The sequence below is a fragment of the Phodopus roborovskii genome, unplaced genomic scaffold (genome assembly GCF_943737965.1).
Source record: "Phodopus roborovskii unplaced genomic scaffold, PHOROB, whole genome shotgun sequence".
In the NCBI taxonomy this organism is placed as follows: domain Eukaryota; kingdom Metazoa; phylum Chordata; class Mammalia; order Rodentia; family Cricetidae; genus Phodopus; species Phodopus roborovskii.
In genome coordinates, this window is record NW_026125059.1 from 13,981,561 (window position 1) to 13,994,677 (window position 13,117).

General features: G+C 48.6%; 1 protein-coding gene across 2 annotated transcripts; it reads right to left on the minus strand.

Annotated features, from left to right (window-relative positions):
* Window positions 1–408: 408 nt before the first annotated feature.
* Pigt (phosphatidylinositol glycan anchor biosynthesis class T) lies at window positions 409–12,011 on the minus strand. Of its 2 annotated transcripts, none has more exons than XM_051186546.1 (12): window positions 11,780–12,011; window positions 11,492–11,669; window positions 9,709–9,836; window positions 9,335–9,435; window positions 9,080–9,166; window positions 8,460–8,547; window positions 8,257–8,354; window positions 8,002–8,167; window positions 7,156–7,356; window positions 2,012–2,177; window positions 1,836–1,919; window positions 409–1,247 (listed from the first exon to the last, which is right to left on the minus strand). In XM_051186546.1, the coding sequence occupies exons 1-12, from the start codon at window positions 11,967–11,969 to the stop codon at window positions 995–997; spliced, it is 1,740 nt and encodes a 579-aa protein (XP_051042503.1). In that variant the 5' UTR covers window positions 11,970–12,011; the 3' UTR covers window positions 409–994. The 2 variants fall into 2 exon arrangements, with proteins under 2 accessions (XP_051042503.1, XP_051042502.1); XM_051186545.1 differs by having other exon boundaries at window positions 7,156–7,359.
* Between the last annotated feature and the right edge of the window lie 1,106 nt (window positions 12,012–13,117).

Consider the following 13,117-nt stretch of genomic DNA (forward strand, 5'->3'; position numbering starts at 1 on the left):
CACCCCCTACTGAAAGACGCCCCCCCCCCCCTTACGGCAAGCACTGTGCGATGGAAGTCAACAGGCACGAGCGGGTAACAAGGGACAAGGTAAGTGCAAGCAGAGGCACTGATGCCACCCTGGCACGCCATAGACTTCCCAGAGGAAGCAATGTCTCACTCAGCTTTGGAAGAAAGTGAAGCAGGCAGTTAAGGGTTTCATGGTTGGTGAACAGTCCATGTATGCCATGCTGGAACCCACCCAGAGTTCTCTAACAAGGGGAGGCGGGCAGGGGCAGGCTTGGAGCCAACGGCCAAACTTCAGAGCTTGTGGGTGGTCTAAGGAGTGGTCCTTAGCATCAAACGTTCGTTTCCCAGCACCACAGTGAGCCCCAGCCATTTTGACACGGCAGTTAGCCGTTCCTGCCTCTGCCCTTGCTGACAGGATTCATTTTCATGATCATAGATTATATTTACACAAAACCTCCCAGCCAAACCCAGAGTTGGAGAATTACTTTGAGAGGGGTGTGGAGAATACACAGAGGAGGAATTTCTGGCAGGAGTGGGCAGAGCTGCACTCCTCACGCAGGCTTTGGCTGGGAACTCTTCCCAGGCCTCAAGGAGACAGCAATAACCTAGGAAAGCAGCCACTTTATTACAACAGTAAATTCAACCCACCACACAGTACACAAGCGCTTCTGCACTCCATTTCCTGGGCCATCAGAACGTCCTGCGATGATGGGACTTTCTCTAGGCTGTCCAGTGTACAGCAGCACTAGCCACTTCTGGACACAAGTGAGGCTGCTACAGAAGAAGGGAAACGTGCATTTCTGCACTGCATCTGGCTTGAGGCTGCCACACTGGTCACCACAGCTCTAGGCCCTGGCCAGGCCTAGGCGGAGTTTGCTCCAAAATCTAACTCTGGGGACAGAAAGAGTGGTAGAAAAAGTCCCAGCCCTACTGCCCTGAACAGGAGTGAGTGGGTAGGGTGCAGCTAGGAATGCTCAAGGGTAGTCTTAGAGAGGAGGGACACCGCGGGCACGCCTGATGAGGTTAGCCAGTCTCTTGGCCAGGCCACCTGACTTGGGCTCCTCAATGTGGAAGGTTCGGGTGAGGAGGTTGTAGAAGGAGCCATAGCACACAGCCACCACAGTGCACGTGAGGCAGATCACGTTGTAGGGCATGCTGAAGTCAGGTGTGGGCAGGTTTACCAGCAAGGGCTCTGTGTAGAGTCGCACAAAATAGCTGGAGCCATCAGACACTGGGAACCTAGGGATGGGGGAGAGTGGTGAGATGGGACTGGCTGTCCCTCCCTCCCCACTGTCTTCCCCAACCCGGAGCGGCAGCTAGTGCTACTCAGTCACAGCTTCCAGAGTTCTAGTCTTGAAACCTTGTAAAGGAGCATCCCCCATACACATGCATGCATGCCTGGTTAAAAGAAGCCACCAACACTGACAGGTCTGCCTTGTTACTGCCTTAGCTTAGTCTCAGCCTAAATGGCCATCCTCACAAAAATAAGTAACTTACTATATACACCACCACCAAAACCACCACTACCACCACCCTAATCTAAAACAATATGCCCTTTGGGTTGTGAGCACAGCGAGACAGGCCAGGTTGCATATCAGAGGCTTTCTGAAATCCTTGCGGCTTGGTGAGCAGTTTCAGTAAGCAGTTGGGCTGCTTTTCAGGTCACTGGGTACATGCTACTATTCTCGCCTACTTGTTTTAGCAGTAGCACCCTAGAAGCCTTTGCTACGATCTTCACACATTTCACAGATTAAATCCCCCACGGCTTTGGAAGCCACCCAGTAGGTAGCTGAGGACCTAACAGCAGGAGGGTGTGGTCACACTTACAAGGTGCTGAAGAGAGGACTCCCTTCCCAGTCCACTGGTTTGGCTGCCACCACACTGGGCACCAGAGCGCTGAGGACAGATGGGCTGCAGAGAAGCAGACAGGCTGTGTTCTTTACTGGCTCCTCTTACCAAAGGGTAAGAGCAGGAGTGGGGGCAGACTATGGGGTAGAGCCCACCTGACATAGAAGCCGTGGTTGGGGTCTGGTGTGTACTCAGTCCACTTGAGCAGCGCCCGCTCAAACTGGATGGAGACTTTGGTGACAGAGTTGGCTGGCAGCTGAATCAGCATCTCCAGGAGGTGGGGCTGCTGTCGGTCCTGGGCAGGTTGGTAATGGATGTAACCTGGATGGAGGCAAGAGCCACCTAGACTCTGTTCCTAAAATCAGACTACCTACACCTCCCTGCCCCTCTGCCTTGGGATCAAAAAGAAGTCAAGCTAGAGAAGAAATGTGTTTTCAGAAAAGGGAGAGCGTGCTTCCAGGCGGCAAACCCAGGACACAGTCAGAAGAAGCTGCCGTGGAAGCTGCGGACCATCAATCTCCCATCACTAAAACTGGGGCATCTGGGCTGCTCAGGTGGCTCAAGGGTAAAGACACCTGCTGTTGAGCCTGACAGCCCTGCTGGTTTCAGTCCCTGGAAACCATATGGTAAGGAGAGAATCAACTCCTGCAAGCTGCCCTCTGACCTCTTCACGCATGCCCCAGAACAAATAACCCTCCCACAAATAAACAAATACATAAACACATGAATAATTCATTAAACTGGGGCACCAGGCATCGCCCTCTGATGTAATGCAACAGGGGGTCCACAGAGTCATTTGGGAATTCTTGCCAAAAATATAGGACATAAATCTAATCAAGTTTCTAAATGTAATACCAGCTCACATTAAACAGTAGCACAAGGACAAACCCAGAAATGCCAAACATTCCTTACACATTATATAACAGACGACCCAGTTTTAGCAAATAGCACTTTTTAAAAAGTATATATGAGAAAGCCATAAGAAAATCTGTTACTTTGTAAGCAAATAGAAAAATAAAATTTAAAAAGCTGTGAACTGTACAGATTGATGTTAACACCTACCAAGCATGAGGTTCTGGGTTCAATCTCCGGCACAATCATGATTTTCAGTAGTTCTTTTTTTTAATTACTATTTTATTTTTGTTTTATGTTTATGTACGTGTGTCTGTGAGTGGGTTTGTACATGAGTGTACTACCCAAAAAGGATCGAAATGGGTGTCAGATTCCCCCAGGAGCTGGAGTTAGAGGTGGTTGTGAGCTGCCTGATGTGGATGCTAGAAACCAAATTTAGGTCCTCTTAGAAGAGCAGTGAGTGCTCTTGACCTGCTAAGCCACCTCTCCAGCCACCTCCACCAGCGGCACACGCCTTTAATCCCAGTATAGGGGAGGTAGAGGCAGTCAGATCTCTGTGAGTTAGAGCCAAAACAACACAGAGAAACCCTGTCTTAGAAAACCAAAGTTTGGGGGGGGGGGGGTTGTGGCTGAGCTCAGTTGTAAAGTGCTCGCCTCACATGTGCAAGTCCCGGGCTGGGGGATGGAGAGGAGCACACATGGCGTGCAGCATGAGAGTGATAACAGAGCTGACTGCAGAGAATGAACACAGGATCTCTGAACTTAACTGTTCTGCAAACCTAAAACCACCCTAAAAAAATAAAGCACACCAATGAAAGAAGAAAGCGCTCAAGAAATAAAGAGCAAGAGCATGCTGGAGGCAAGCAGACGATGAAAAGAACAGACAAACCAGACACAGAAAGCTAGTGCTAGAGCCCTGGGAGACACTGAGAGTGATAGCATATAAAGATGCTAACCGGGCGTTGGTTGGTGGCCCATGCCTTCAATCCCAGCACTGGGGAGCCAGGTGAATCTCTGAGTTTGAGGTCACCTGGTCTACAGAGAGTTCCAGGACAGGCTCCAAAGCAATACAGAGAGAGAGACATTGTCTCGAAAAACAAAACAAACAAACAAACAAAAAATCCAATGTGGTGTATGTATGCTAACCTGGAAATAAATAGTGATAATGGCTTAATTTTGTCTATTAAGAACATATTCTGAAATATTTAAAGTGAAATTGATACAATGCTTTAAGAAAGATAGGAGATTACTAAAGGCATGATACCCAGCTGGGAACCTATTATGCTTGGGTGTGTTCAAGATTCTCCAGAGTCAAAGAAAACGCAGCTGACCCTGGAAGAATAGTCTTGTGCTACGCCCATGCTGCTAGATGCTTGGGAGGCTGAGGAAAGTGGATGAATGAAAGTTCAAGACCAGCTTGGGCAACTTCACAAGACCCTGTTTCCAAGTGTAAAGGTCAGTGGGAAGCTGAGTATAACAACAAACACCAATGATCCTAGCAGGCCAGCCAAGGAGACACAGGAAGACCCTATCTCAAAACAAACAAACAAACAAACAAACAAACAAACAAACAATAAAAAAAAACCCAACCACAAAATCCGAAACAAAGAGGGCGGGGGTGTAATAGAATAGACAGCACTTGTCTAGCATGTACAAGGCCTAAGTTCATTTTTCAATTCCCAATACCCTGGGGGGGGGGCACAAAATTCACCCTATGTATAAAGGATGTCTGAAACACAATTTTTGAATAGTGCTGAAACTATTAACCAAAGGTTTGAAAATGTAGGAAACATGATTTAAAAGTTCCTCAGTTTGGCCCCTGGGATTGATATTTGCCTCTTTCTTCATCATCGGTATCTCTTCATACCAAAGTAAAACAAATGCTTGGGTGATGCCAGGCATCCAGTAGGAAGCATCAGCAAATGTCAATACTTTCTTTAAAAAATAACATTTCTTTAAAAATTTTAAACTTAATTCGTTTATTTGGGGACAAGACTTCTCTGGTGGCCCTGGCTGTCCTGGAACTCACTCTTGACCAGGCAAACTCAGCAATCTGTCTTTCTCAGCCTCCTGGCCAAAAAAAAAAAAAAAAAAAAAAAACATAACAAATTCTAAATTTTACCCCTGTACTGGCTAGCTTTATGTCAACTTGACACAAATTACAGTTACCCGAAAGGAGCAACCCTCAACTGAGAAAATGTTCCCATAAGATCCAGCTATGCTACAGGGCATTTTAACTAGTGATTGATGGGGAATGGCCCAGCCCATTGTAGGGAGAAAGCAAGCTAAGCAGAGAAGTGGTGGTGCACGCCTTTAATCCCAGCACTCAGGAGGCAGAGGCAGAGGCAGGCAGATCTCTCTGAGTCTGAGGCCAGCCTGGTCTACGAGAGCTAGTTCCAGGACAGATACAGAGAAACCCTGTCTTGAAAAAACCAAAAAAATAAATAAATAAATAAATAAATAAATAAATAAAGCTGAGCAAGCCAGTAAGCAGCATCCCTCCACAGCCTCTGCATCTCTGCATCATCAGTTCCTGCCCCGTTTGAGTTCCTGTCCTGAATTTCTTCAATGATGGGCTATGTAAGAGTGTAGGCCAAATAAGCCCTTTCATCCCCAACATGCTATCGGTCATGGTGTTTCTTCATCTCAGCAACAGAAACCCTAATTAGGACAGGTGTTTGTACTAAGAATTGGGTATTGCTATGACGGATGTGACCATGTTGTTTTAGGGAGTATTATGGAAGGACTTTGAGCTGGAAAAGTCAGTAAGTGTTCTGTGGGAGCCTGGAAGATAAGAATGTTCCAGTGTAGAGAGCAGTGTAGAGGATGGCAGCCTGGCTTGTGAAGTTTCAGAGGGAAGCAAAGACTCTACCAGGCCTTTTGTGTGAAAAATCTGTGGTGTCTGCTCAGCTGGAGCTGGAGAATTGGCTGTCATTGGCAAGAGACCAGAAAAATCTGCTGTGATTAACAAAACACACGAATTGCTAAAGTAAACCTTTGCTTTTTGGGGGACAATAAATGCTGCTCATCTGGAGCTGAAGAACTAGCAGTGATTAAGAGACCAGCATCATTGAGGCGAAGTCTTCTGGGAAGTGTTTTCTTACAGTCAGCACACAGAAGCTGTGTTCCAGAGGTAGCCAAGGTTGTACTTTGTGCTGGGCAACTAAATTGGTCATATAAGAGTCACCCAGCTAGTGCTGCTTTTGAAGGTATGAAGGTATCACAGAGAACATCTGAAGCTTGTCCCTGTGTGGCAGGGCTGGAGTCCCTGAAGAGAGCCCAGGAGAGGCTGCTGGTGAAAGTGCAGCCCAGTGTCAGCAGAGACCCCGGCATCTGGAGAGGCCAGTGCCGCGGGACGACCACCGAGAACAGCAGCAGCACGGAGTGGAGTCAGCTGGAGCCGAGAAGACAGCTGTGTGCGCTGCAGAGGGCGGAGCTGCAGAAGGGACCCCAGCCCTTCGGAGGAGTCCAGATCGTGAGTGGGTCCCAGCAACTGGACACTGAGTTATTTATACTGTTGGGTTTGGTTTTGCTATGTTCAGATTGTGACCGTTCCCTTGTTCTTCCCTCCTGAAGTGAGAAGTATTTAATTTATTTTTGATTTTATTGCAGCCCACCCTTGAAAGACTTTGAATTTTCCCCCCAAGACAGGGTGTCTTTGTGTTGACCAAGCTGGCCTCAAACTCTAAAGGTATGTGCCAGCATTGCCTGGCTAAGACTTTGAAATTTAAAAGAAATTGGCTACTTCAACATGATGAATTTTTAAATGTTTGAATTTTTAAAGACTGTGGGACCTTTAAAATTCAGAATATTGATATTAACATATGATTTTGGGGAAGAACAAGAAAGGAAAGTTTCTGGCTTAACAGTGATGTTTGTGCATCAAGGGGTTAACAAGGGGTTAACCTCTTTACTCTCCCAAAAAAGTGAAGAAACCAGACACCCCCACGGCTACTTCTCCTTGTCTAACCCATTCTGTCTCAGACTCTGTCTGTCCTGAAACTTGAGGACGTTCTCAGGGAGGAGGAAGTGGGGAGGCATGAGGCTGCTGTCCTTGGACTGCACTAAGAATCCTCAGCGACACATGTTCTACAAGTACAGAAGGGCTGCTTTGCTTTGTTAGTTACTTCTGAATCTAACACAGTGATGCTTTCTACTGGGTTTTGTTGTTTGCTTTTTCAAGGCAGGGTTTCTCTGTGTAACAGCCCTGGCTCAAACTCATAGAGATGCTCCTACCTCTGCCTCCCAAGTGCTGGGCAAAGGCATGCGTCACCACCACCCAGCCTCTGCTGTATTTTCTAAAACCATTCCTAACTCTCCCTCTCTCTGCCTTTACAGGCCTTCGGGGGTACTTCAGGAACTATGTACGGAGAAGGGAATCTGGAGGATTCTAAGAAAGGGTGAGCTGAGGTGAACTGGGGGTTCTGGCTGGGACTTAGCTCCTCACTTGGTTTGTTCTCCTTGCCCTTGGAGGTAATGGTGAGGGTGTGCACATACAGCCGCAGGTACCAAGGCACAGCATCCAGCAGCAGCACAGGGAAGGCCCGGTAAGGATGGGCGTTGTACAGCAGCGTGCTCAGCTCTCCCTTCTGCAGCCCGTAGCCACTCACATACCGCTGCGCATGCAGGAAGGGCACAGGAAGGGCCTCTGCTGAGAAAAAAAAAAAAGAAGCAACACTGAATCACTTCCTAAAGGAGCCTCAGTTCCTACCCCAGCTGCCTGAGCCATACTCAGAGCCCCCGATCAGGGGCCAGGTGGGGAAAAGCTCTGCCAGAAGAACTGGGTGCATTGGCTCTGGAATCATCCAGCTTCCCTCGACCACAAGGACAACATGTGCTCATGTGTCTGCCCCTGTGTCCCCTTCCTGCCCACAAGAGCACTCTCAGGGGGTTCCTCCCTTCCCTTCAGTAACAACTATAATGAACCGACACTACTCTCTTACAGAACGTCAGTGGCAAATAAGAAATAAGACGGTATTATTTACCACTCTATGTCTAGAGCATGGCACAAATTCAAAACTACTGGACCGGCTGAATGTATGAATGAACTCTGTATTTTACAGTAATCATCACATCCTATCCACTAGGTATTAGTGTCCTTATTGTTATAGACACTAAGGCTCTGTGGAGGTAGAAACTTGCCCAGTCATTAAGTGAAGAAGAGGTGAGTTTAAAACCAGTACCATGAATGCAGAGTTAGGTCTAAACCCCTATGAACTTAAGGGAATGGGATAAAACTGAGGATCTGCTGAGCTGTGACCCCCTTTCCCCATCCCCCCCCCCATCAACTCACCATTTTCTGGAGGTTTCTTCCATTTGAGCTGGAGGTTGAGGTTGCGGGAGTTATTGATCATAGCTGAGTCAAACAAGTCATAGACAGCATAGGTCTTCTGGGTGCCCAAGATGACACCCTGGTATGTGGAGGTGGGAGGAGGGCTCACCTCCAGGGTTTCGTTGTCCTGGCAACACAAGGGCAGCACTCAGAAGCAAGCAGAGGGGCAGGCTGATGTTGGGGAAGGAGAGTATATGCGGCTAAACACCTTGGTACCTGGCTGTGGCCTGTGATGTCCACGTAAACTAGGCTCTGCGATGCCAGTGGGCAGGCCTCAGTGAGCGTCCGCGAGAACATGCGGAAGAGGGACCAGTCTGAGAAGAAAGAGCAGGGCTGAACAAGGGCTGGGGTGGTTGGGTCCATGCAGGCAGAGCAGGACTGAGACAGGTGGAGAGAGATGAGGTACCAAGGCAGCTTACCTTTCTTCCCCTGTCCCGTGATGAAGGCATCAAATACAACCGAAAGGGTTTGCCTCAGCTCCCAGGAGATGCTGGTGCAATGAGCATTCTGTCATAAGGGCCGGATGGTAGCAGTCAGCACTTTACTCTCATCCCACCATACAGCCCCAAGGACTAACTGGGACGTAAGCCCTATCTGTTTATGTATCTTCACTACCGACTTGCTACTGTTCCCTATGGGGGAGCACTTGAACCTGAGCCAGATCCCATGTCAACAGCTTGATGGGCCTCAGTTTGATGAACCATTACAACCACCCCCGAAATAGAATCTATTATTCTCATGTGACAAACGAGAGAATGAAGTTCAAGGAAATGAAATGATTTCCTCAAGGTCATGCCAGCTGGCGAGTGACCGAGCCAACAGCTGTACTCACATGGCTGCTGTTCCCGACTTTGTGTTCCACGATAAAGATTTATTGAGTGCTTCCCAGGCAACCACTCAGTTACCCTGGTGCACAGCCAATGCCCCACATAATGAGGATCACTTCTGCCTCTCACTACTCAGCCAGAACCAGGCAGATTTACCTGTACTGTCTGTCAGAGCCTCTGGATAAAACCCATTCCCATTCCCCATGGCTTACTCTGCAGATAGGACGGATATGCACTGCTTGGGAGTGGTAACTGGTGTGGAACAAGCGATCTGCCTTCAGTAGCACTGACAGACCTGCCTGGAGGAGACAGGAGGAGTACTGGTCAGTACTTTGCATGGAGCACTTGACATGGGGCACAGATTCTCTTAAATACATCCTGGCTGCCAGGCTGTAAAGGGACATCTGCCAACTCCCTTCTTCTTGTGGGGCTCCCACCTACACACCTACCCACCCACCCACACTCACCTTGGAACTACAAGGCAAGAGCTTCTTCCACGGGGTGAGGTTCTCGGTGCAGACAACCTCCCGAGGCAGCACAGCATAACGCAGGAAGTAGTGATCGGTGTCTGAGGGAGACAGTGGTTTATCCAGGGTATACCTGGGTCCTACTCTGGAGCCACACTCAGAAGATGCGGGTGAGCCCACCTTCTCCCTGTACCACTGCCAAGTGGTCCCATCTCCAGTGAGAGAGAAGGCAATACAGAGATAGCAGCCTTAGAAAGCTATCTGCACACCCACAGGACTTAGGATCTAGCCATCTGTGGGAGAGGAGCCCGAGGGAAAGAGGCAAATGTTAGGGTAGAAAGTACAAGAAAGAAAGACCTCAAAGGCTATCTCACCATTGGCCAGCCCCAGAGGTTTGAAGGAGGCGGTGGGAGTGACCGTATTGGTGGAGTCGATGAAGTTGAGGGATGCACAGAAGATCCCGGAGAGGACATTGCTGAGCTCCTTCCAGGATTTATCCACACTAGACAAAGACACACACACTTACTGTCCTGCTGTTATACTCTTGTAACTCCCTACCTCGGGTGGCCTCCTTCATACAGCCATAGCTAACTGCCAAGTCCATGGTAGAACGAGGTCATATCTCAACCACGGGAATCAGAATGTCACTACCCCTGCTCAGTGATGCCCTTGCCTCATCTCTCCTCCTTAGCCCTTTCTCTGAGTATCTCGGCAGCTCTGTAGGTCTTTGTTCAAGTGGTTCATCTCGCTGGGAACATTTTGCTCATGTATTTCTGCTGCCTTCCAAGTTCTGCTCCATTCTTGTTCCCCTCCTCCAAGGAGCCCTTTCTGCTGTCCTCAAACATAGTTCCTTTGCTCTGTGGTATGTGTGAGCACTCAAGACCCCACTCAAATCCCCTCAGGAGATGGCTAGGTGGCGGCAGCATCCTGCCCTAAGCACCATGCTTCATTTGGTGCGAGTAACACCAACCCATACAGCATTCCAGTAAACTTTAAAATTACTTGTTATTTAAATGTCAATTCTCATGCTAAAGTCTAATCTCTCTTGATAGTGACACATTACACCTCCACAGTCATCCACAGTCATATGGTAGCAATCCATAGGAACTGAGTGGTGGCTTCTACTTCAGATTGTCACACAGGCTTTTCTTGGATCTGTCACAACGCCACCACTCCCAATCATTGCTCTAAGCCCAGTAATATTTAAGTTACTGAACTGAGTGTTGGCGGCACACTCCTTTAATTCCAGCACTTGGAAGGCAGAGGCAGGTGGATCTCTGTGAGTTCAAGGCCAGCCAGGTCTACAGAGGGAGTTCCAGGACAATCTCCAATGCTACAGAGAAACACTGTCTGAAAAAATCAAATTGAAGCTACTGATCTTACATGGTGGTTAAGAGAGGAAGAGGCAAATGAAAATGAGATATCTTTAAACACCTCATTCTAATGCTTCACCAATGTTTTTACTCCTTCAGCCATTGTGCTAGCCCACAAATGTTTTGTAAGGCATGGAAATTATTTTTTAAAAGACAAAAAAATAAATAAACCTAGTTTCCCAATTATTTGTATTTGTGGCTTTACATGTCAACAGTAAGCACCAGCTGTCTGCTATTTGCCTCTGTAGGGAAATGCATGTAGTACCTCAGACTTCAAAGCATGCAGCATAGAATGTTCACTCAGCAAAGTAAAGAATGCCACTGGGTGTTAATGAATTTCTTTGTGTTGTATATGCAGGCACACCGATGCACACAGCAGTGGAGGCCAGAGATGAACAAGATTTGTCTTCTTCATTCCCTCTCTTCATTGGGGGGTGTGTGTGTGATTAGGGTCTCTGATTGAACCTGGAGGTCAGTGATCCAGCAAGCTTGTTCCTCCAATCTCCACCTCCTCCAGTTCTGGGATTACAGGCCTGCATCACCAGCCCTGCTTTTCAAGTGGGTTCTGGAACTTTCAAACTCAGGTCCTCACACTTAAGTGGCAAACCATTTTATGACATGGCATCTACCCGGTCCTGTAATATCATCCCTTATTTCCAAAATCAATTTGGTGGGATCGCCACCTATTAGGGCAGTTGATCCCAAGGGCAATGGCAAGATGACAACACCTTCCCCTGCCACACTCCCTCCACGACCCGTAACAGTCCCTGAGGTGGGAACTCACTCTGTGACGGTGTCTTGGAACCAGACCCAGAGCTCTGCACCTGATGGAGCCTGCAGGAAGGGTGGCCCCCAGTATCGAGTCCTCCAAAACCCTTGCGTGAATGACAGGTGTAGTTCCCGCAGGGAATACTTGGAGATCAACTGCCCCAGGGCTTTAGGGAAGAGCCTGTAATGAGACACTGAAGACACCAGGGCAGGTGAGTGGCGACCCAGACCCCGCCCTCAGACACTGTCCCCTAAACGAACTCAGTGAAGTGTCACAGACATTTTTCTCAGGTCCTGAACTCACCTCCTTCCCGCTGCAGATCCGAATCCCAACGCGTACGGAACTGGAATGTGGCGGCCACGTCCCCGGAGGGCAGCGGAGTGATAACAAGCTCCTCTCTCAGGCTGTCGCGTGGGCGTTCCGCGTGGCCCCAGCAGCCGGGTCCCAGCAGCAGCAGCAGCTGCAGCGCAGCGAGCGGCACGGCCGCCGCCATGCCAGCGGCCGCTTCCGCCTCCCAGCAGCGCCCGCGCCCACCAAAGCCGGCGTCCAATAGGAAGGGTGTGTAAGGAAGGACTTCCGGTGATGTCCCGGAAACCACAGTGCGGTTACCGGAGGGGCAGCGCGACCGGTCCGCTGGTCCCGGAGGTTGCTGGTGCAGGGGAGTGGGCTTTTGGCGGGGAGGGTGGGCTGACTTGAGGGCTCACGCACTTCGAGATGCTTCCACCCTCTAGGAAGCGCTCAATATGCAGTATGGCCATTTCGTAGTTGAAGGAAGGTACCGAAAAATCACAGCACCGAGTGCTGGAACTACAGGTGTGAGGGGCAAACGTCTAGTGTCTGTTTACTAAACCTAGCTAGCCAGCAACTCCCAAGGCAGAGCTGCCTGCCCTACAACTCCATCCCCATGGCCTTTTATTATAAATAATTTAAACTGTGTGACAGACTTGAAAGAATGAGCTCCAGTCACGTAAATTCACTCCACCATTTAACGACATTATGGCTACCCACCAGCAAACAAGTCCACTCATCTCTTAGCTTTGATGCCACCACGGAGTAAATTTCACACATGGATGTACTCCATTCTCAGAGTCCAGTTTTGTTCACATTTCTGTCTTGTAAAACCAACTGGGTTTTGATTAATATATCATTGTAGCCCCCAATTTTACACAAGATATAGAATGTTCCTGAGACCTGGGACGTAACTAAATCAGGGCAGAGGGCCTACCATACATGAGACCTTGGGTTCATACCCAGCATAGCAGTGTGGGTTGGGAGGGAACCCCAAAACTTAACCATAACCACCTAAAAGTCCCAAAAAATGGCTAATGACTCTTCCCTGCCAATGTCTATCTTCAGAACACATTCTAGAGGCAACCAATGTTTTTGTAATAGATCGATCTGTCCTAGGGCTAAATGTAAATGATACCATAGTGTAAGTTTTTGCCTGTTCTTTTCTGAAAGGAATGATTTTGAAACCACGTTGTGGTTTGGAGACCGAAAGCATAGCTTCATGGGAGTTGGCTCTGCATCATCCTCACATCTCCATGAACACAGTGCTGTGTGGCCTCTTTTTCCCATGTGTCTAAGACATTCTGTTTATTGCTATGCAGTGCTAACGTTGTGTGGATAAGCCAGTTTCTC

Bases quoted from the DNA above. Each gene is read 5' to 3' on its own strand.
- Pigt (XM_051186545.1), bottom strand. From the start codon at position 11,969: ATGGCGGCGGCCGTGCCGCTCGCTGCGCTGCAGCTGCTGCTGCTGCTG. The intron at 8,168-8,256 runs GTACCAAGGTGT...TTGTGTTGCCAG, and splicing joins ACATCACAGGCCACAGCCAG to GACAACGAAACCCTGGAGGT. The intron at 1,920-2,011 runs GTGGGCTCTACC...GCTTCTCTGCAG, and splicing joins AACCACGGCTTCTATGTCAG to CCCATCTGTCCTCAGCGCTC.